Below are 25263 nucleotides of genomic sequence, written 5' to 3' on the forward strand. Positions count from 1 at the left end.
CATTTTAGGAGACTTCAACACATCATTCACTCCAAAGGACAGATCAACCAGACAGAAAATAAGTAAAGAGACAGAGGCACTGAACAATGTATTAGAACAGATGAACCTAACAGACATCTACAGAACACTCCATCCAAATGCAACAGGATACACATTCTTTTCAATTTCACATGGAACATTTTCAAGAACAGATCATATACTAGGCCACAAAAAGAACCTCAGTAAATTAAAAAAGATTGAAATTGTAACAACCAGCTTCTCAGATCACAAATGTATGAAACTAGAAATAAATTACAGAAAGAAAATGAAAAGGCCCACAAACACATGGAGGCTTAAAAACATGCTCCTAAATAATCAATGGATCAATGACCAAATAAAAACAGAGATCAAGCAGTATATGGGGACAAATGACAACAATAATTCAACAACACAAAATCTGTGGGACGCAGTGAAGGCCATGCTAAGAGGGAAGTATACTGCAATACAGGCTTACCTCAGGAAAGAAGAACAATCCCAAATTAAGTCTAAAGTCACAATTAATGAAACTGAGGCCCAAAGTCAGTGGAAAGATTAAAGCAGAAATAAATAAAACTGATAAGAATAAAATAATAGAAAGAATTGATGAAAGCAGGAGCTGGTTCTTCAAGAAAATAAACAAAATAGATAAACCACTAGCCAGACTTATCAAGAAAAAAAAAAGGAATTTACACACATAAACAATCAGAAATGAGAAAGGAAAAATTACGACGGACACCACAGAAATACAAAGAATTATGAGAGAATAGTATGAAAAATTATATGGTAACAAACTGGATAACCTAGAGGAAATGGACAACTTTCTAGAAAAATACAATCTTCCATGGCTGACCCAGGAAGAAACAGAAAATCTGAATAGACCGATTACCAGCAAAGAAATTGATTTGGTAATAGAAAAACTACTTAAGAAAAAAAATTCCTGGACCAGATGGTTTCACTGCTGAATTTTATCAAACATTTAGTGAAGACCTAATACCCATCCTCCTTAAAGTTTTCCAAAAAGTAGAAGAGGAGGGAATACTTCCAAACTCATTCTATGAGGCCAACATCACTCTAATATCAAAACCAGGCAAAGACACCACACACACACAAAAAAACTACACAACAATATCCCTGATGAAGATACGTGCAAAAATACTCAACAAAATATTAGAAAATGGAATAAAAAATACATCAAGAAGATCATCCACCATGATCAAGCGGGATTCATTCCAAGGGATGCAAGGATGGTACAACATTTGAAAATCCATGAACATCACCCCCTACATCAATAAAAAGGACAAAAACCACATGATCATCTCCATAGATGCTGAAAAAGCATTTGACAAAATTCAACATTTATTCATGACAAAAACTCTCAACAAAATGGGTATAGAGGGCAAGTACCTCAATGTATTAAAGGCCATATATGACAAACCCACAGCCAACATTAGACTTAACAGCGAGAAGCTAAAAGCTTTTCCTTTAAGATTGAGAACAAGACAAGGATGCCCACTCTCCCCACTTTTATTCAACATAGTACTGGAGGTCCTAGCCACAGCAATCAGACAACACAAAGAAATAAAAGGCATCCAGATGGGCAAGGAAGAAGTTAAACTGTCCCTGTGTGCAGATGACATAATATTGTACATAAAAAAACCCTAAAGAATCCACTCCAAAACTACTATATCTAATATCTGAATTCAGCAAAGTTGTGGGACACAATACACAGAAATCTGTTGAACTCCTATACACTAATGACTAACTAGCAGAAAGAGAAATCAGGAAAACAATTCCATTCACAATTCCATCAAAAAGAATAAAATACCTAGGAATAAACCTAACCAAGAAGTGAAAGACCTATACTCTGAAAACTACTCTTAAGCGAAATTTAAGAGGACACTAATAAATGGAAATTCATCCCATGCTCTTGGCTAGGAAGAATTAATATTGCCAAAATGGCCATGCTGCCTAAAGCAATCTACAGATTCAATGCAATCCCTATCAAAATACCTACACCATCCTTCAATGAACTAGAGCAAACAGTTCTAAAATTTATATGGAATGAGAAAGGACCTCGAATAGCCAAAGCAATCCTGAGAAGGAGGAATAAAGCAGGGGGAATTATGCTCCCTGACTTCAAGTTCTACTGCAAAGCCACAGCAATCAAGATGATTTGGTACGGGCACAAGAACAGACCCATAGATCAGTGGAACAGAACAGAGAGCCCAGATATAAACCCAAGCATATATGGTCAATTAATATATGATAAAGGAGCCATGGATATACAAGGGGAAACTGGACAGCTACATGTAAGAGAATGAAACTGGATTACTGTCTAACCCCATACACAAAAGTAAACTCAAAATGGATCAAAGACCTGAATCTAAGTCATGAAACCATAAAACTCTTAGAAAAAAATATAGGCAAAAATCCTTTGGACATAAACATGAGCAACTTCTTCATGAACATATCTCCCTGGGCAAGGGAAACAAAAGCAAAAATGAACAAGTGGGACTATATCAAACTAAAATCTTCTGTACAGCAAAGGATAGCATCAGTAGAACAAAAAGACATCCTACAGTATGGGAGAATATATTCATAAATGACATATGTGATAAGGGATTGACATCCAAATTACATAAAGAGCTCACAGACCTCAGCAAACAAAAAGCAAATAAGCCAATTAAAGAATGGGTAGAGGAGCTGAACAGATTCTTCAGATGGCCAATAGGCACATGAAAAGATGCTCCACATTGCTAATCATCAGAAAAATGCAAATTAAAACCACAATGAGATATCACCTCACACCATTTAGGATGGCCAACATCCAAAAGACAAACAACAAATGTTGGCGAGGATGTGGAGAACGGGGAACCCTCCTACACTGCTGGTGGGGATGTAAACTAATTCAACCATTGTGGAAAGCAGTATGGAGGTTCTTCAAAAAACTCAAAATAGAAATACCATTTGACCCACGAATTGCACTCCTAGGAATTTACCCTAAGAATGCAGCAGCCCAGTTTTAAAAAGACATATGCAACCCTATGTTTATCACAGCACTATTTACAATAGCCAAGAAATGGATGCAACCTATGTGTCTATCAGTAGATGAATGGATATAGAAGATGTGGTATATATACACAACAGAATATTATTCATCCATAAGAAGAAAACAATTTCTACCATTTGCAACAACATGGATGGAGCTAGAGGGTATTATGCTCAGTGAAATAAGCCAGGCAGAGAAAGACAAGTATCAAATGATTTCACTCATCTGTGGAGTATAAGAACAAAGCAAAAACTGAAGGAACAAAACAGAAGCAGACTCACAGAACCCAAGAATGGACTAACAGTTAGCAAAGGGAAAGGGACTGGGGAGGATGGGTGGGAAGGGAGAGACAAGGGAGAAAATGGGACAATACAATTAGCATACATAATGTACCGGGGGGGGGGGGGGGAAACACGGGAAAGGCAGTGTATACAGAGAAGACAAGTAATGGTTCTATAGTATCTTAGTATGCTGATGGACAGTGACTGTAATGGGGTATGTGGCGGGGACATGATAATAGGGGGAGTCTAGTAACCATAATGTTATTTAAGTAATTGTACATTAATGTATCAGAATAAAAAAATCAAACATTAAATCTTTGTTGAAAAATATTATATAACTTAAAGCCTTAAACATTTTAAGGTTTTCATATCAATTAAAAATAATAGGCATACAAGGAGACAAAAAGCTCATGAGAAAGTAACAGAACAAAAATAATAAAGTTCTTAAAGCATCTAGACAACTGAGGTCTCAGAAAAGAACTTCTGAAATAATCATGATAGTATATTCAAGAAAATAAGACAAGATTAACAATTTTACCAAATAATTGGGAAGTATAAAATAAGAACCAAATAGTGATTCTAAAACTGGAAAATAAATTAAGAACTCAAGTGATAGGCTAAATGTGCAGTAGATATGGCAGATGAGTGTATTAGCAAAATGGAAAATAGGTCAGTAGTAAACATCCTTATAGAAGCACAGAATGATGAAAAGTTTAAAAACATTTAAAAACATAAGAGTCATACAGGATAGAGTGAAGAAGTCTAGCAAAGATGTACAAGGAGTCTTAGAGGGCTATTTCAAAAATTGAGAGAGAATGGGATGAAAACAAATTCAAAGAAATAATACCCAAGAATTTTACAAAACAGATAAAAAATATCAAATTTCAAGTTTGAGACATCAAATGAATCTCAAGAAGGAGAAACACAAAGGAAACTCAAAGACAAATTTCCATCCAGGAGTGACAATTAGATCAGAGGTTGCAAACTACAGCCAAATCTGGTTAACTACATGCTTTTGTATAGCCAGGGATATAAGAATGCTTTTTATGGGGGGATGGAGAAAAAAGGTGGCAGAGTAGGAAGGTAAGGTGGGAACTTCCTCCCAAAAACACATAAAAGAAGAAAATACAGTGAATACAACTAAACCTGAAAATGACCTGAAGACTGCAGAACAGACTACCCACACCTGGGGAAGAAGAGAATACCACACAGAAAAGGGCCAGGAAACAGAATATCCATGTAATACAATGGAAGAAAAACAGATACTCTGACAAAATGAGGAGGCAGAAGAATATGTTCCAAACAAAACCACAGGACAAGGCACCAGAAAGAGGGCTAAATAAAATGGAGATCACCAATATTCTTGATAAGAATTTCAAAATAAAAGTCATAAACATGCTCACTGAATTACAGAGAAATAGTCAAGAACTCAAGGACTTCAACAAAGACACAGAAGAGCTGAAAAAAGCCACTCAGAGCTGAAGTAACTGAAATGAAACATATAATGTAGGGATTGAAAAGTGGATTACTAAGTGGAGGAGACAGTCAATGAGAGGGAAATTAGAGAACAGGAACACAATGAAGCTGAGGAACAAAGAGAAAAAAAGGACCTCAAGGTATGAAAGAATGGTAAGAGAGCTGTGTGACCAATCCAAAGAAAACAAAATTTGCATAATGGGGTACCATAAGAAGACTGAGACAAAGGGATAGAAAGTCTCTTTGAGGAAATAATTGTTGAAAACTTCCCCAATCTGGGGAAGAAATATATACTCAGTTCATGGGATCACAGAGAGCCCCTAACAAAAGGAACCCCATGAAGACAACACCAAGACATAACTAAAACGAGAAAAATCAAGGATAAGAAGAGAGTACTGAAAGCAGCCAGAGAGAGAAAAAAGATTACTTACAAGGAAACCCCATCAGGCTATCAGCAGACTTTTCAGCAGAAACTTTACAGGCTAGAAGGGAGTGGCATGATATATTAATGTAATGAAACAGGACTTCTGACCAAGAATCCTGTATGTGGCAAGATTATCATTTAAACTTGAAGCAAGGATTAAACCATTTCCAGATAAACAAATGTTGAAGGAATTTAGCACCACTAAGCCAGTCTTACAGGATATGTTAGAGGGACTGCTGCAGATGGAAATGTTCCTAAGACTAAATAGCTTTCACCAGTGAAAATAAAACCACAGTAAAGGTGGTAGACCAAGTAATTACCAAGAAAGTACAACATTAAAACAAAAGAAGCAAAATCAATTATACACAAAATCAGTCAAGGGATACACAAAAAGTGCAGATTATGGCATCTCAAACATAAAGACTGGAGAAGGAAGAAGGAAAAAAAGTATCTTTACATTGTGTTTGAAATAGAGTAACTGGCAACTAATATAGACTGTTATGCAGTAAGGGAGCTTTCCTTGAATCTTTGGTAACCACAAAAAAAAAAAAAATTTAAAAAAGAGAAATCTAATCACAACACAAAACAAAACCATCAAATAACAAGAGTATAAGAGAGGAGAAAGGAATAGAAAGGAGCTATAAACAACAACCAGAAAACAATTAATAAAATTGCAATAAGTACATAGTATAAATAACTACCTTAAGTGTAAATAGAACGAATGCACAATCAAAAGACAAAGTGGCACAATGAATAAAGAAACAAGACTCATTTATATGCTGCTTACTAGAGACTCATTTCATAACCAAAGATACACAGACTACAAGTGAAGGGATGGAAAAAGGTATCTCATGCAAATAATAAGGAGAAAAAAAACAGGAGTAGCAGTACTTATATCAGACAAAATAGATTTAAAAACAAAGAAAGTAACAAGAGACAAGGACATTACATAATAATAAAGGGGTCAGTCCAACAAGAGGATATAACCATTCTAAATATCTATGCACCTAACACAGGTGCACCTAAACATGTAAAACAAATACTAATAGAATTAAATGGGGGAAATAAACTGCAACACATTAATTTTAGGAGACTTTAACACACTACTCACATCAATAGATCAACCAGACAGAAAATAAGGAAACAGGCGCTGAACAATACATTAGATCAGATGAACTTAACAGATATCTACAAAGAACATTTTACCCAAAAGCAGCAGGATACACATTCTTTTCAAATGCACATGGAACATTCTCCAGAGTATGTCACATACTAGGCCACAAAAAGAGCCTCAGTAAATTTAAAAAAAAGATTGAAATTATATCAAGCAGTTTCTCAGACCACAATGGTATGAAACTAGAAATAAATTATACAAGGAAAACAAGCTCACATACACATGGAGGCTAAACAACATGATCCTAAATAATCAATGGATCAATGACCAAATTAAAACAGAAATCAAGCAAAACACAGAGACAAATGAAAACAAAAATTCAAGAGCCCAAAATCTGTGGGACTCTGTGAAGGCAGTTCTAAGAGGGAAGTACACTAATACAGGCCTACCTCAAGAAACAAGAACAATCTAATAAACAGTCTAAACTTACAACTAAAAAAACTAGAAAAAGAAGAAATGAAGCCCAAAGTTAGTAAAAGGAGGAACATACTACAGATCAGAGCAGAAATAAATAAAACACAGAAGAATAAAACAATAGAAAAAAATGAATGAACACAGGAGCTGGTTATTTGAGAAAAAAAAAAAACAGATAAACCCCTGACCAGAGTTATGAAGAAAAAAAGAGAATACACACTTAAACAAAGTCATAAATGAAGAAGGAATAATAATCACAATGGATGCCATAGAAATACAAAGAATTATTACAGAATACTGTGAAAAATTATATGCCAATAAATTGGACAACCTAGAAGAAATGGGACAACTTCCTGAAAATATACAACCTACCAAGACTGATTCGGGAAGAATCAGAAAATCTGAACAGACCAATTACCAGCAGTGAAATTGAACTGGTAATCCCAAAACAACCTAAAAACAAAATTCCAGGTCCAGATGGCTTCACAGTTGACTTCTACCTAACATTTAAAGAAGAGTTAATACCTAGTCTTTTTAAAGTATTCCAAAAGGAGGAGGGAATACTTCCAAACTCATTCTATGAGGCCAGCATCAATTTAATACCAAAATCAAAGACACTACAAAAAATAAAATTATAGACCAATATTCATGAAGAACAAAGATGCAAAAATAATCAACAAAATATTATCAAACTGAATTAAAAAATACATCAAAAAGATCATTCAGGCACCTGAGGACAAAGAATATCGCACGTTTTTCCCTGCGGACTGGTGGGCGGGTGCCTGAGACCAGTGCCTGAGGACGGAGGAAATCGCGCATTCCCCCCCTTTTTTTTTCTTTTTGGCGAGTGGTTTTTGGAAGCCTTAAAGGGACAGGGACCCAAATACCAGTGAAACAGGGCGGCAAGACTGGTGAGCGGGTGCCTGAGACCGGCGCCTGGGGACAAAGAAAATCGCGCGTTTTTCCCAATACTAGGGAGGCAGGGCGGTGGGACCGGTGGGTGGGGGTCTGGGACCGGTGCCTGAGGACAAAGAAAATTGCACGTTTCTCCCGTTTTTTTCTTTTTGGCAAGTGCTTTTTGGAGGCCGTAGGGGGACAGGGACCCCAGTGCCAGGGAGGCAGGGCGGCAGGGCCGGTGAGCGGGTGCCTGGGACTGGCACCTGCGGATGGAGAGGGTTGCCCGTTTTTCCCTTTTTTTTGGCTAGTGTTTTTTGGAGGCCTTGGAAGGACGGGGACCCCAGTGCTAGGGAGGCAGGGCGGCAGGACCGGTGGGCGGGTGCCTGGGACCGGCGCCTGAGGACAAACAATATCGCACGTTTTTCCCTTTTATTTATTTTTTTTGGCGGGTGTTTTTTGGAAGCCTTGAAGGGACAGGGACCCCGGTGCTAGGGAGGCAGGGCAGCAGGACCGGTGAGCAGGTGCCTGGGACCGGCGCCTAAGGACAAAGAAAATCGCATGTTTTTTCCTTTTTTTTTTTTTTCTGTTTCCTCTTTCATTGTTGCTGTTGTTGTTTTGGTTTGGAGAGTGCTTTTTGGAAGTCTTAAAGGGGCAGGACAGGACACTTAGACCAGAGGCAGGGAATCTGGGGATCTCTGGGTACTCTAACCCCCTGGGCAACAGGCAGCACAGAGGACCCTTCGGAGATTAATAGCCTCCAGGCTGCTACCCCTCCAAAGGGGCACCACCATTTTGGAGGAGCAGCCCCAGCCAGGCCATGCCCACAGCCACAGCGGAGATAAACTCCATAGCAAATGGGCAGGTAGCAGAAGCCCTGCCTGCGCACAGCTGACAAGCATAAGCCACTAGAGGTCGCTATTCTCCAAGGAAAGGAAGGCCACAAACCAACAAGAAGGGAAGCTCTTCCAGCGGTCACTTGTACCAGCTCTGCAAACTATCTCTATCACCATGAAAAGGCAAAACTACAGGCAGACAAAGATCACAGAGACAACACCTGAGAAGGAGACAGACCTAACCAGTCCTCCTGAAAAAGAATTCAAAATAAAAATCATGAACATGCTGACAGAGATGCAGAGAAAAATGCAAGAGCAATGGGATGAGATGCAGAGAAAAATGCAAGAGCAATGGGATGAAGTCCGGAGGGAGATCACAGATGTCAGGAAGGAGATCACAGAAGTGAAACAGTCCCTGGAAGGATTTATAAGCAGAATGGATAAGATGCAAGCGGCCATTGAAGGAATAGAAGCCAGAGAACAGGAATGTATAGAAGCTGACATAGGATCTCCAGGAATGAAACAACACTGAGAACTATGTGACCAATCCAAAAGGCATAATATTCATATTATAGGGGTACCAGAAGAAGAAGAAAGAGGAAAAGGGATAGAAAGTCTCTTTGAAGAAATAATTGCTGAAAACTTCCCCAAACTGGGGGAGGAAATAATCGAACAGACCATGGAATTACACAGAACCCCCAACAGAAAGGATCCAAGGAGAACAACACCATGACACATAGTAATTAAAATGGCAAGGATCAAGGACAAGGAAAGAGTTTTAAAGGCAGCTAGAGAGAAAAAGGTCACCTCTAAAGGAAAACCCATCAGGCTAACATCAGACTTCTCGACAGAAACCCTACAGGCCAGAAGAGAATGGCATGATATACTTAATGCAATGAAACAGAAGGGCCTTGAACCAAGGATACTGTATCCAGCACGACTATCATTTAAATATGATGGCGGGATTAAACAATTCCCAGACAAGCAAAACCTGAGGGAATTTGCTTCCCACAAACCACCTCTACAGGGCATCCTACAGGGACTGCTCTAGATGGGAGCACCCCTAAAAAGAGCACAGAACAAAACACACAACATATGAAGAATGGAGGAGGAGGAATAAGAAGGGAGAGAAGAAAAGAATTTCCAGACAGTGTATATAACAGCTCAATAAGTGAGCTAAGTTAGGCAGTAAGATACTAAAGAAGCTAACCTTGAACCTTTGGTAACCACGAATCTAAAGCCTGCAATGGCAATAAGAACATATCTCTCAATAGTCACCCTAAATGTAAATGGACTTAATGCACCAATCAAAAGACACAGAGTAATAGAATGGATAAAAAAGCAAGACCCATCTATATGCTGCTTACAAGAAACTCACCTTAAACCCAAAGACAAGCACAGACTAAAAGTCAAGGGATGGAAAAACATATTTCAGGTAAACAACAGTGAGAAGAAAGCAGGGGTTTCAGTACTAATATCAGACAAAATAGACTTCAAAACAAAGAAAGTAACAAGAGATAAAGAAGGACACTACATAATGATAAAGGACTGAGTTCAACAAGAGGATATAACCATTCTAAATATATATGCACCCAATACAGGAGCACCAGCATATGTGAAACAAATACTAACAGAACTAAAGAGGGAAATAGACTGCAGTGCATTCATTTTAGGAGACTTCAACACACCCCTCACCCCAAAGGATAGATCCACTGGGCAGAAAATAAGTAACGACACACAGGCACTGAACAACACACTAGAACAGATGGACCTAATAGACATCTATAGACATCCAAAAGCAACAGGATATACATTCTTCTCAAGTGCACATGGAACATTCTCCAGAATAGACCACATACTAGCTCACAAGAAAAGCTTCAGTAAATTCCAAAATATTGAAATTCTACCAACCAATTTTTCAGACCACAAAGGTATAAAAGTAGAAATAAATTCTACAAAGAAAACAAAAAGGCTCAGAAACACATGGAGGCTTAACAACATGCTACTAAATAATCAATGTATCAATGAACAAATCAAAATAGAGATCAAGGAATATATAGAAATAAATGACAACAATAACATAAAGCCCCAACTTCTGTGGAATGCAGCGTAAGCAGTCTTAAGAGGAAAGTATATAGCAATCCAGGCATATTTAAAGAAGGAAGAACAAACCCAAATGAATAGTCTAATGTCATAATTATCACAATTGGAAAAAGAAGAACAAATGAGGCCTAAACTCAGCAGAAGGAGGGACATAATAAAGATCAGAGAAGAAATAAACAAAATTGAGAAGAATAAAACAGAAGCAAAAATCAACGAAACCAAGAGCTGGTTCTTTGAGAAAATAAACAAAATAGATAAGCCTCTAGCCCAACTTATTAAGAGAAAAAGAGAATCAACACAAATCAACATAATCAGAAATGAGAATGGAAAAATCACGACAGACTCCACAGAAATACAAAGAATTATTAAAGACTACTATGAAAACCTATATGCCAACAAGCTGGAAAACCTAGAAGAAATGGACAACTTCCTAGAAAAATACAACCTCCCAAGACTGACCAAGGAAGAAACACAAAAGTTAAACAAACCAATTATGAGCAAAGAAATTGAAATGGAAATCAAAAAACTACCTAAGAACAAAACCCCAGGGCCGGATGGATTTACCTCGGAATTTTATCAGACACACAGAGAAGACATAATACCCATTCTCCTTAAAGTGTTCCAAAAAATAGAAGAAGAGGGAATACTCCGAAACTCATTCTATGAAGCCAACATCACCCTAATACCAAAACCAGGCAAAGACCCCACCAAAAAAGAAAATTACAGACCAATATCCCTGATGAATGTAGATGCAAAAATACTCAATAAAATATTAGCAAACTGAATTCAAAAATATATCAAAAGGATCATACACCATGACCAAGTGGGATTCATCGCAGGGATGCAAGGATGCTACAACATTCGAAAATCCATCAACATCGTCCACCACATCAACAAAAAGAAGGACAAAAACCACATGATCATCTCCATAAATGCTGAAAAAGCATTTGACAAAATTCAACATCCATTCATGATAAAAACTCTCAGCAAAATGGGAATAGAGGGCAAGTACCTCAACATAATAAAGGCCATATATGATAAACCCACAGCCAACATTATACTGAACAGCGAGAAGTTGAAAGCATTTCCTCTGAGATCAGGAACTAGACAGGGATGCCCACTCTCCCCACTGTTATTTAACACAGTACTGGAGGTCCTAGCCATGGCAATCAGACAAAACAAAGAAATACAAGGAATCCAGATTAGTAAAGAAGAAGTTAAACTGTCACTATTTGCAGATGATATGATACTGTACATAAAAAACCCTAAAGACTCCACTCCAAAACTACTAGAACTGATATCGGAATACAGTAGAGTTGCAGTATACAAAATTAACACACAGAAATCTGTAGCTTTCCTATACACTAATAATGAACCAATAGAAAGAGAAATCAGGAAAACAATTCCATTCACCACTGCATCCAAAAGAATAAAATACCTAGGAATAAACCTAACCAGTGAAAGACTTATACTCTGAAAACTACAAGTCACTCTTAAGAGAAATTAAAGGGGACACTAATAAATGGAAACTCATCCCATGCTCATGGCTAGGAAGAATTAATATCGTCAAAATGGCCATCCTGCCCAAAGCAATATACAGATTTGATGCAATCCCTCTCAAATTACCAGCAACATTCTTCAATGAATTGGAACAAATCATTCCAAAATTCATATGGAAACACCAAAGACCCCGAATAGCCAAAGCAATCCTGAAAAAGAAGAATTAAGTAGGGGGGATCTCACTCCCCAACTTCAAGCTCTACTACAAAGCCATAGTAATCAAGACAATTTGGTACTGGCACAAGAATAGAGCCACATACCAGAGGAACAGATTAGAGACTCCAGAAATTAACCAAAACATATATGGTCAATTAATATTTGATAAAGGAGCCATGGACATAAAATGGCAAAATGACAGTCTCTTCAACAGATGGTGCTGGCAAAACTGGACAGCTACATGTAGGAGAATGAAACTGGACCACTGTCTAACCCCATATACAAAGGTAACTCAAAATGGATCAAAGACCTGAATGTAAGTCATGAAACCATTAAACTCTTGGAAAAAAACATAGGCAAAAACCTCTTAGACATAAACATGAGTGACCTCTTCTTGAACATATCTCCCCGGGCAAGGAAAACAACAGCAAAAATGAGCAAGTGGGACTACATTAAGCTGAAAAGCTTCTGTACAGCGAAAGACACCATCAATAGAACAAAAAGGAACCCTACAGTATGGGAGAATATATTTGAAAATGACAGATCCGATAAAGGCTTGACGTCCAGAATATATAAAGAGCTCACACGCCTCAACAAACAAAAAACAAATAACCCAATTAAAAAATGGGCAGAGGAACTGAACAGACAGTTCTCTAAAAAAGAAATACAGATGGCCAACAGACACATGAAAAGATGCTCCACATCGCTAATTATCAGAGAAATGCAAATTAAAACTACAATGAGGTATCACCTTGCACCAGTAAGGATAGCTGCCATCCAAAAGACAAACAACAACAAATGTTGGCGAGGCTGTGGAGAAAGGGGAACCCTCCTACACTGCTGGTGGGAATGTAAATTAGTTCAACCATTGTGGAAAGCAGTATGGAGGTTCATCAAAATGCTCAAAACAGACCTACCATTTGACCCAGGAATTCCACTCCTAGGAATTTACCCTAAGAACGCAGCAATCAAGTTTGAGAAAGACAGATGCACCCCTATGTTTATCGCAGCACTATTTACAATAGCCAAGAATGGAAGCAACCTAAATGTCCATCGGTAGATTAATGGATAAAGAAGATGTGGTACATATACACAATGGAATACTACTCAGCCATAAGAAGTGGAAAAATCCAACCATTTGCAGCAACATGGATGGAGCTGGAGAGTATTATGCTCAGTGAAATAAGCCAAGCGGAGAAAGAGAAATACCAAATGATTTCACTCATCTGAGGAGTATAAGAACAAAGGAAAAACTGAAGGAACAAAACAGCAGTGGAATTACAGAACCCAAAAATGGACTAACAGGTACCAAAGGGAAAGGAACTGGGGAGGATGGGTGGGCAGGGAGGGAGAAGGGGGGGAAGAAAAATGGGGGTATTAAGATTAGCATGCACGGGGGGGGGAGAGAGAAAGGGGAGGGTGGGCTGTACAACACAGAGAGGACAAGTAGTGATTCTACAACATTTTGCTAAGCTGATGGACAGTAACCATAATGTGGTTTTTAGGGGGACCTGATATAGGGGAGAGCATAGTAAACATAGTATTCTTCAGGTAAGTGTAGATTAAAGATTAAAAAAAAAAAGAAAGAAGGAAAGAAAGAAAAGGGGGATTACTCCTTGATAGGATAAAACTATTGGTAAATCAAAGATCAACACATGCTTTAAATATCCTTAATGTTGATCACTTAAAGGGTGTCAGATGATCAGCTATGGAGGTACTCTTTTCTGATAATATTCCTTTCTCTTAATAAAAAAAAAAAAAAAGCAGTTCCTGTGTGCTGACCTCCAATGAGTTCTGCACAGTGGTATAGAGGGCATGTCAAAGTGTGGGCAAAGGGTCTGTTTGTTTCTATGCAGAAGATCAAGGCCTATCTTGGCTACCCAGAAAATGAACTAAGATACATATGAGGAGGAGCTTCCGGCATCAGCACTCTCTGGAGGACTCGTGCCTGGGGATGATCATCAAAAAGCCTCCACAGGGATCCGGGCGATGCCGCGGTTGTGGCTGCGTCCACCCCACCATTTCCTGGTCTTGCCATTGGAATGAGGAGGGAGATGTCTAGGCTGGAATGTGCATACAGTGAAACAACGAATTTGACCGGATCTGTACTGTTGGAACTCAATCAGGAGTTGGGAGGGGTGCCAGTTGTAGCGCTCCAAAATCTTACGACTATAGACTATCTACGGTTAAAAGAACATATGGGATGTTAACAGATCCCAGAAATGGGTTGCTTTAATTTGTCTGACTTCTCTCAGACTGTTCAAGTACAGTTGGACAATATCCATCATATCATAGACTAATTTTCATAAATGCCTAGGGTGCCTAAATGGTTTTCTTGGCTTCACTGGAGATGGATGGTAATTATAGATTTGCTTTGTTTATGTCACCGTATTCCTATTATGGTAATATGTGAGCGCAAGTTAGTTGGTAGTTTAAAACGTATACATGCTTAAGTTATTCTACAAGAAGATATGTCAAAGAAATAATCAATCCTCCCATGTTTTCTTCCATATGCTACCTCTATAGCTTTTCTTCTTCCTTCCTAATTACAACCCTTAAATAGAATTCGTGCCTCATATTGAATTTGCCAAGTATTATAATTCCTCCAGGTGGTAAAGATACCTCGAGACAAGTGCTGGGCATAGAAGCCACAGGGCATAAATCTGCAAAGAAGTAAAAAGCTAACCTTTGCAAACAATATGGCTTCTCTCTCACTTACCAACTTTACATTTCCCTGTATGGCCCCGGAAGATGACTGGTTAGCCAGAGATGGGTAAGATTCCTCAAGGGAGGAACAACCTAAGACAGCACAGTCGCAGGGGGGCCATCAGGTGAGAACTTGGGGATCAACAGAGGTGAGGCTCAGAACCTCACCCCCCCTGTTTTGAGAGAAATCTTCTGCATCTGTGGATGTTTTGCTGCCCTTGTCTAGCCTGGATTAATACTTAGTCCATAGGCACACACCTGATCATGTACATTTGCCCTCTTACAGCACTAAACTATATTTTCTACCTTTATCTTGCATCTACCTACCACTTCAGCATTTTATTAAAAATAAAAATAATAATAATAATAAAGGGAGAAATGTGGGATCCACATATAAATCAAGTATAAAAATCAAACAAATATTCATATTTGACCTGATTGTTTAAAGTTCATAATGGGTGATCAAAACCGAAAATTTCTGTGATGAATGCCCTTGTACTGTTCACAATGTGTAAGAATTCATTCACCATGTAAAAACTTGTTCATTATGCTTCAGATGATTGGAGACTGACGAGAATTAGGCTTGAGATGGATTAATGATTGTGCATTGAGCATTGACCCCGTATACAGAATTTTATTGTTATTAACAACCATTTGATCAATAAATATGAGAGATGCCCTCTCAAAAAAAAAAAAAAAGAAAAGAAAACATCATTCATCATGATCAAGTAGGATTTATTCCAGGGATGGAAGGGTGTTACAATATTTGTAAATCAACCACCATCACATACCACATTAAGAAAAAGGAGAAAAACCACATGATCATTTCAATAGATGTTGAAAAAGCATTTGACAAAATTTAATATACATTCATGATAAAAATAAAATGGGTTTAGAGGATATGTATACCTCAACATAATAAAGGCCATATACAACAAATGCACAGCTAACATCATACTCAATGGCAAAAAGCTGAAAGGTTTTCCTTTATGATGAGGAACAAGCCAAGGATGTCCACTCTTACCACTCTTACTCAACATAGTACTGGAGGTCCTAGCCATGGCAATCAGAGAAGATAAGAGATAAAATGCATCAAAATTGGTATAGAAGAAGTGAAACTGTCACTGTTTGCAGATGACAAGATATTATACAGAGAAAATCCTAAAAACTCAACCAAAAAACCACTAGGACTAATAACTGGATTCAGCGAAATTGCGAAATACAAAATTAATATACAGAAATATGTTGCATTCCTATATACTAACAATGAACTAGCAGGAAGAGAAATCAGGAAAACAATTCCAATTACAATTGCATAAAAAAGAATAAAACACCTTGGACTAAACCTAACCAAGGAGGTGAAAGACCTGTATTCTTAAAACTCTAAGATACTCATGAGAGAAATTAAAGAAGACACAAATAAATGGAAATCTATCCCATGCTTACAGATAAGAATTAATATTGTCACAATGGCCATCCTTTCCAAAGCAATTACAGATTCAATTCAATCCCTATCAAAATACTGACAGCATTTTTCAATGGACTAGAGCAAATAATCTTAAAATTCATATGGAACCACAAAAGACCCTGAACAGCCAAAGTAATCCTAAGAAAGAAGAACAAAGATGAGGGTATTATGCTCACTGACTTCAAGCTATACTACAAAGCTACAGTAATCAAAACAGTATGGTATTGGCACAAGAACAGATCCATAGGTCAAGGGAACAGAATAGAAAGCCCAGGTATAAACCCACACATTACAGTCAATTAGTATATGATAAAGGAGCCATGAGTATACAATGAGGAAAAGACAGCTTCTTTAATAACTGGTGTTGGCAAAATTGGACAGCTATATGTAAGAGAATGAAACTGGATTACTTTCTAACTCCATACACAAAAGTAAAGTTGGAATGGATCAAAGACCTGAATGAAAGACATGAAACCATAAAACTCTTAGGAGAAAACATAGGCAAAAATCTCCTGAACATAAACATGAGCAATTTTTTCCTGGACACATGCAAGGGAAATAGAAAAATGAATTGGGACTACATTAAAGCAAAAAAGCTTCTGTACAGTAAAGGACACCATCAATGGAACAAAAAGGCATCCTACAGTATGGGAGAATATATTCATAAATTATTTATCTGATAAGGTGTTAATATGCAAAATATATAAAGAACTCATATGCCTCCACACCAATAACCCAATTAAAAAATAGACAGAGGACCTGAAGAGACACTTTTCCAAAGAAGAAACACAGATGGCCAACAGGCACATGAAAAGATGCTTCACATTGCTAATCATCAGGGAAATGCAAATCAAAACCCCAGTGAGATATCACCTCACACCAGTTAGTATGGCCACTATCTAAGACAAGAACTAACAAGTGTTGGCAAGAATGTGGAGAAATGGGAAGCCTCCTACACTGTTGGTGGGAATGTAAATTGGTGTAGCCACTATGGAAAGCAGTATGGAGGTTCCTTAAATAACTAAAAATAGAAATACCATTTGACCCAGTAATTTTACTTCTAGGAATGCACCCGAAGAAAACAAAGTCCCTCATTTGACAAGATACATGCACCTTTATGTTTATTGTGTCATTATTTACAACAGCCAATTATGGAAGCATAAGTGTTCATCAACAGATGAATGGATAAAGAAGATGTGGCACATAAACACAATGGACTTTGAAAATACAAACAAGGAATCAGTTTAGAGTCAAAATACAGTATTTATTTATTTAAGCACTTTTACTGGACATCTGTACACAGTGAACTGGGTTCAGTACTAGGTCTAAGGCAGTGAGTAAGAAACTAGAGGAGAGAAAGAGGATTCCCCTAAAGTTTCAGGAGGTATACAGGTGAAGAAAGTTAAATAATGAGTAAATAGGATTCGTTTCAAAGAAATCAGTGGTGATTCTTAAGAAAGCATTTTCAAGAATATCAATGAAGGAAGAGATATCAGTTAATGGTTAAACAAGTGAAAAAAATGTAAGGATAACTAGAGAGGATAGAACTCAAGGGGATATTTATGCATGTTTGAATGAAGGAATTATTATAAAAATAATGTCCTCAAGAAAAGAAAGTAGAATAGGATGGGACAGAGAAATAGAGGACAGAGAAAGCTGGAGAGAGAAAAGAAGAGGAAAACAGAGAGAGAAAGTGAGAGACTGACAGATTGGGGGGGGAGAGGGATAGGGAAAGAGAAAGAGATGGAGAAAATCTTTTCTTTGGAGATAGCTCTGAGCATAGATACTCCTCAAGATATTTCAGATGTTCTGCTCCATCCAAGACCTATTCATCTGAAATAAATGCCATCTTCCTGGTTGTGGGAAAAATGGAAGTTCCTATGGCCAGGATCCTCACCTGACCCTAAACTACTTGATGATGTAATTGGCCTGCTGCTAGGCTACTGCTTCCACACCTGTAGGCAATAAGCTATTAAAGACTGAGTCACTATATGAAGAGTTCTGCCCAGTGCTCTGGGCAGAGGCAGACACGGAGGAGGATTACAGACCTGTGGACTGTTGGGTGAAGATGTGATTCTAGGACTTGACCTATTGCTGGGGAATAAAGCCAGGTATAAATCCTTTTACCCTAAGAACGTTCCATTGTCATTTCTTAGTCTCACTGAATCCATAGTGAACTTGCCTGGAGCTGAAACCCACTGGCAAGACACTGGTTCTTATTAACTCACCTGGATAGGGAGGTCTTGAAATTTCCCTCACTACCACCCATGGTCCTTTTCCATTCTCCAAATGAGATATCATGTCTGGTTTGGAAACTGCAAGCCCTGTTCCAGAAAAAAATGGATAGGATTTGATTGTCTCTATGAGCAAGAACTATTGCCAAATTGAGTCTGTTCTTAATCTTCTGTGCAGAGTAGCTACTATAGGAAGTTCAAGAGATGCACTGTCCAATACAGTTGTCAATAGCCAAAATGTGGCTATTTAAATTAAAATCACACAAAATTTAACATTCAGTTCTTCAGTTGGACTAATCAGATTTCAGGTGCTCAACAGTCACAGGTGGCTAGCCCCTGCCATATTGGACAGCACAAATACAGAACATTCCCATCACAGAAGAACATTCTACTGAATAGTGGTGTTACAGAGAATTACAAGTCTCAAAGGAGCTCAACAGTATGATCCCAGATTTGCTAGGATAATAATAGATCATGGAAATAGTCTGAGTTTAGAAAGAAAATGAATACATTTTTTCCTTTCTAGAGGCATCAGTAACTCCCATTTATGGAAGTGACCAGAAAAAACCTTAGTCCTAAGTCTGAAGGTGGTTAACAATCTCTAAAATTTCCAATGAAATAAATATTCTTCCTCTAACGGGTAGACCATTTAGTTAAGAGGAAGGAACAGCATAATTCACAACAATACACTCCTAAGATTATGAGATTTTAATGCCTAAACTCTACCCAAAAATTCACTTTAGAGGCTCTATGTCTTCAGAAAACCAGGTCAAATGGGCAGACACATGAACATAGCATTTATTCTTACCCAGGGAGACAAGATTCCTATAATTTTCTAGCATCACATCCTTGTGCAGGTTCCTCTGTGAAGGGTCCATCAACCTCCACTCTTCTAATGTGAAGTCTATAGCCACATCTTTAAATGTCACTGAATCCTAAAATAAATACAGTGTGGTCACCTAGGGATTATACAATTGGACCTTTAGGGCAGAATGACACAATCAAAGCTGAGAACTGCAGAAATCAGAATCACCTAATGACCATGGAAGTCAACCAGTTCAATCCTTCATGGAAGAACTTGAACCTATAAGCAAGAGCCCATTGTGCTTTCAGAGTTTCACCTGATAACAGAACTCTTTTTCAGACTAATTCAAATCTGGCTTCTATAACTTCCAAATAATGGTCTTCTGTATTATCAGGAATCAAACACAAGGTTTCCTCCTTCCCTAGAAAGTCTTCGGAATGTTTGGTAACAGCTAAGAGTTTCCACACAAATCATTTTTTTCCCCTTAAAACCTTGGCTTATTTACAATACCCACTCTTTTTTAGTTCCAATCTATAGAATATGGGTTAATAAAAGATACAGTTTATCACTTGGATTATAGATACAGAATATTATAAGGTCCCTGAGAAAGAAAAATAAAAATCACAGGACTATGAGAAACTACTTTGGTCAGGATATGAAATATTTATGTGCCCTTGTATAAAAATGCAAGAATGATATTTTTATGGTTATTTACCTATTGAAGAAAGGAGAAAATAGAGTGGAGAGGACTAGAATAGAAACCAGATTCCACTGAATATTTGTTTTGTAGATTGACTTTTGAACCATGTAAATGCTTTATGATTATAAAATAAAAATCAAATTTTATCAAAGCAATCCCTAAAAATTAAGAGTAAAATGAAACTAGCTAGTAGCATATACATTTATCAGACAGGAACTATTTTGAGTGACTTTAAAACACAGTAATTTTTCTATATATCACTTGTAATCTATACCCCAAGGAGAAAAGTAATTCTTAAAAATAAAAACATGTTTTCAGTAAATAATCATATTGTTTTTGGTGACAGAAATGTTATTTTGTAATTGTTGTGTATAGTATAAGATAAAGCAAATTAGCACATTTATGTCATTGAGAGTTAATAAATTTGGCATGAGAGAAAAAAGTTGTAAAAGTAATACTGATGAGATTATGCAAAAACTCCATAGGTCCAAATTTGATTTAGAATTACCAGTATAAACTCAGGAATTATTTTGTTTTTAAGGAAAAAATAAAACACATTTCCTAGCTTCCTCCACTGAAAGGCCTTAGAAATAATGACCAATAAGGCTGCATTATGTAAGCCAGACTATGGTCTGTAAACACTACTTCCCATTAAAAGGAGCAAGGCCCTGATAGCAGGGAAGCTCTCAGAGACTACTAGGATCAGGTCTAAGACACAGAGACAACTTGGAGGGGGTTCTTACTGGCCATAATGGGACAGTCTGAGCATCAATAGGATAATAAATGCAATGGATTTAAAAATACACTTTAAAAATTCATGATTTCATAACAATACTACAAAAATACTCATTGATCATATTTGGAGGATGCCTAGAAACTGGTAAATAAAAAGAATCAACCTTTTGTTCTTCTTTTCCTATGCAAAATACATATACTCTGTAGAGTAATCAAGTGTGATCAAATAGTTGAGGAAGGGAGTTTCTCCTTATGGAAGTACTCCAGCTAATCCATGAAAAGGAAGAAAAGAATTAGAACACCATCATTTTGCAAACTCTAAAGAATTAAAGGATCATCAGTAGCTGCTGACACACCAAAGAAGCCTCAACTAGGCATTATGTAGCTTCTGGTGGTATATACAAGAAACATGAAATATTACTGCCAAAAACATTTTTATGAAAATCAAAATTTGAATCTGATCAAGTCTGTAAATCTAATTAATGATATACAGGAAATACAGGGGACAGGGGAGCATGTTAACTAACCCCATGGGGAAGGAATCAATAAAATCCATATTGTGTGAAATTCTAAATCAATGCTGTCCAATGGAAATATATGCAAGTAACATGCAATTTAAAGTTTTCTAGTAGCCACATTAAAAATATAAAGAAACAGGGGAAATTTATTTTAATAATACATATTATTTAGCTTAATATATACAAAACATTATCATTTCAATATGCAATCAATGTAAAAGTTATTAATGATACTTAATTTTTTGTAGTAAGTCTTTGAAATATGATGTGTATTTTAATTTACAGCAAATCTCAGTTTGTACTACTCACATTTCAAGTGCTCCACAGCCACATATGGCTAATGGCTACTGTACTGGACAACACAGCTCTAAAGTACAATGACTTGGTTTCTTCAGCAAATGATTACAAGGGAAAAAGTAGAGGGCAGGGGAAACCTTTAGATTAAAAGTGATTTAAGAGACAATATTAACTAATCCCAACATATGAATTAACTGGGAAGACAAATAACTCAAAAGGTGATGATATCAAGACTATTAATTTTTTAGCTATAATAATGGTGACATACTTAACATTTTTAAAAGCTTATAGACATATAATGAAATATTTAGAGATGAAATTATATTTCTATTTGCTTCAAAATAATTAGCGACAAAGGGTAAAATTACAAATGAAGTATGATCTATTATCATGATATCCATGGGTTGATATTTATTGAAGATAGGGAATAGGTTCAAGGGGATTCATCAAACCATTCTCTTTACTTTTATGTAAGTATAGTGTGTATTATTTGTCAGGTACTGATCTAAGAGCTTTTTATGCAATGATTTCATCCTCACAATAAGGAAGGTGCTACAGATAAGGCAAGTGGGGCAAGAAGAGGTTAGATGCCCAAGTTTTCAGAAGAAGCAAAGTCTAGATTCAAAATGAGGCAGGTTGGCTCCAGAATTCAAACACATTGTCACTATACACTATGACCTAGCTGGTAGACTAAAATTACTGATTAGCTAGTCAGAACGGGTCTGAAGTTAGATCATAATTCAGCTAAGACCTGTTCAGTTTCATAAGAAACAGATTTTCTTTGGGGGTGTTTTTCTGCCATATAGACATGTATGTTTGCCAAACTGTTTACACTTCTTTATTTTGAACTGAAAGTTTGTGAAGCACTTTGCTAGTTCTGCTATTAATAAAACATGGCTAATATGGGAGACAATGATAGTTCATAAACTTTACTGTTAATCATTTCATATGTAACCCAAATTATAATGAACAGACTGGGTATTGTTTTCTTTTCCCATGAAAAGTAAGTCCCAGGAAAAACTTGGGGCCCTCAGCTCTTACTTCCGGCTTACCTTGAGATTCCGTGCAACCAAGCAGTGAAGGTAAGGCAGAGTTGTAAACTGCATGCCTAAGAATGGAGGGTGTACCCAACACACACAGAAGCCTTCTGTCAGATGCTGGGAGATCTACTGGTCTGAGGTATTTAAAGGAACCTATGTCTACTCATTGACTAATCCCTATGTTAACCAAGCAGAGATTATAAGGACCGTACAATGACAAAGAATACAAACTTCACTGAATTAGTTCAGAAAAGTCACAAAACAGCAGCAGCGTAACAGCAAACACTGGGGGTGGAGAACCTGAGTCCCAGGGATGCCACACTCTCTCAAGATACCAGGTTGTCAGGAAAATACTACCAAACACACAAAGAAACAAGAAAGCAGGGGCAATAAACAGCAAAAAAAGCAATCAATGGAAACTTCCTCCTTGAGGAAGCCAACAAGTTTTACTTACTAAATTAGGACATTAAACCAGTATTATTAATATGTTCAAAGACCTAAAGAAAAGCAGGTCTAAAAAAATAAAAGGAAATTATGATAATATCTCACTAAATTGAAATACTGGAGTTGAAAAAATGTAATAATTGATGTGAAAAATTCACTAGAGGGGTTCAGCAGAAGGAAATAGCAAGTCTGAGCAGTGGTATGATATGACTGTATGTGCCCCCCACCTCTCAAATTCATGTTGAAATCCTAATGCCCAGTGTGATGGCATAAGAAGTGGGGCCTCTGGAGGTGCTTATGTCATAAAGGTGGAACCCTCATGAATAGGATTAGTGCCTTATAAAAAAGGCTCCAGAGAGATCCCTAGTCCCTTTTTCCATGTGGGGATATAATGAAAAGTCTGTAACCCAGAAGACAGGCTCATCTGACCTTGCTGCCACCCTGATCTCAGAACTCCAGTCTCCAGAACAGTAAGAAATAATTTCTGTTGCTTATAAACCACCCAATCTGTCATATTTTTTTTGTAGAAGCTCAAACAGACTAAGACAAGCAGAACAAATAATGGGTAAACTTGAAAATACATCAATTCAGATTATCCAGACTTAGGGACAGAAACAACAAAGAATGAAAAAAAAATGAACAGAGCTTCAGAGACCTGTGGGACCACAACAATAGCAATACATGCATAACAGAATCCACAAAGGAAAGGAAAGATAGGGGAAGAAAGAATATTTGAAGAGATAGCCAAAAATCTCCCCAAATTTGATGAAGAATATTAATCTGCATATATAAGAAGCTCAACAAACACCAAGTAGGAAAAAAAGAGATTCATGCCTAGACAGATCACAAACTGCTGAAAGAATACTGAAAGCAGCAAAACAGAAAGGATTCCTTACATACAAAGGATCCTCAGTAGGACTGTCCGCTGATCTCTCATTGAAACCATTGAAGCTATGAGACAGTGGTATGACATACTTCGAATGCTGAAAGAAAAAGTACCAACAAAGAATTCTATATCTAGTAAATCTATCCTTCAAAAAATGATAAACAGTGGAAAGCAATATGGAGGTTCCCCCCCAAAATAAAAATAGAAATACCATTTGACCCAGGAATTCCACTCCTAGGAATTCACCCTAAGAATGCAGGAGCCCAGTTTCAAGAAGACATATGCACCCCTATGTTTATCGCAACACTATTTACAGTAGCCAAGAAATGGAAGCAACCTAAGTGTCCATCAGTAGATGAACGGATGAAGACGTGGTACATATACACAATGGAATATTATTCAGCCATAAGAAGAAAACAAATCTTACCATTTGCAACAACATGGATGGAGCTAGAGGGTGTTATGCTCAGTGAAATAAGCAAGTGGAGAAAGACAAGTACCAAATGATTTCACTCATTTGTGGAGCATAAGAACAAAGCAAAAACTGAAGGAACAAAACAGCAGCAGACTCACAGAACCCAAGAATGGACTAACAGTTGCCGAAGGGAAAGGGACTGGGGAGGGTGGGTGGGAAGGGAGGAATAAGGGGGAAAAAGGGGCATTATGATTAGCACACATAATGTCGGGGGTGGGCAAGGGAAGGCAGTGCAACACAGAGAAGACAAGTAGTGATTCTATAGCATCTTACTACGCTGATGGACAGTGACTGTAATGGGGTGTGTGGTGGGGACTTGATAATGGGGGGAGTCTAGTAACCATAATGTTGCTCATGTAATTGTACATTAATGATACCAAAAAAAAAAAAGAAGGATACAAAAGTTACACAGCATCATCTCGTTATCTTTTTCTTAAGTTGTTTTCTTTTTTTAATAAAAGGTTATCTCTCAAAAAAAAACCACATGATAAACAAAAATAGAGAACTCATTACTGGCATATCTGGTTTACAATAAATGCTAGAGTATCCTTCAAGTAAAATGAAAGGACA

The 25263-nt window shown here is 37.3% G+C and overlaps 1 protein-coding gene across 19 annotated transcripts in view; it reads right to left on the bottom strand.

Annotated features, from left to right (window-relative positions):
- The window catches only part of ZNF624 (zinc finger protein 624), a 46458-nt gene that overhangs the window by 5867 nt on the left and 15328 nt on the right, over positions 1–25263 (bottom strand). For 14 of the 19 annotated variants that reach the window (XM_037013355.2, XM_037013344.2, XM_037013360.2 and 11 more), the window contains 2 exons: positions 19602–19728; positions 18788–18883 (listed from right to left, as the gene is read on the bottom strand). The exons of the other annotated variants lie outside the window; for them this stretch is intronic. In XM_037013355.2, coding sequence (XP_036869250.1) covers positions 18788–18883; positions 19602–19728 — 223 coding nt within the window. The remainder of the gene's footprint in view (positions 1–18787; positions 18884–19601; positions 19729–25263) is intronic. 19 annotated transcript variants of the gene reach the window in all.

Source organism: Manis javanica, chromosome 4, assembly GCF_040802235.1.
Source record: "Manis javanica isolate MJ-LG chromosome 4, MJ_LKY, whole genome shotgun sequence".
Classification (NCBI taxonomy): Eukaryota; Metazoa; Chordata; class Mammalia; order Pholidota; family Manidae; genus Manis; species Manis javanica.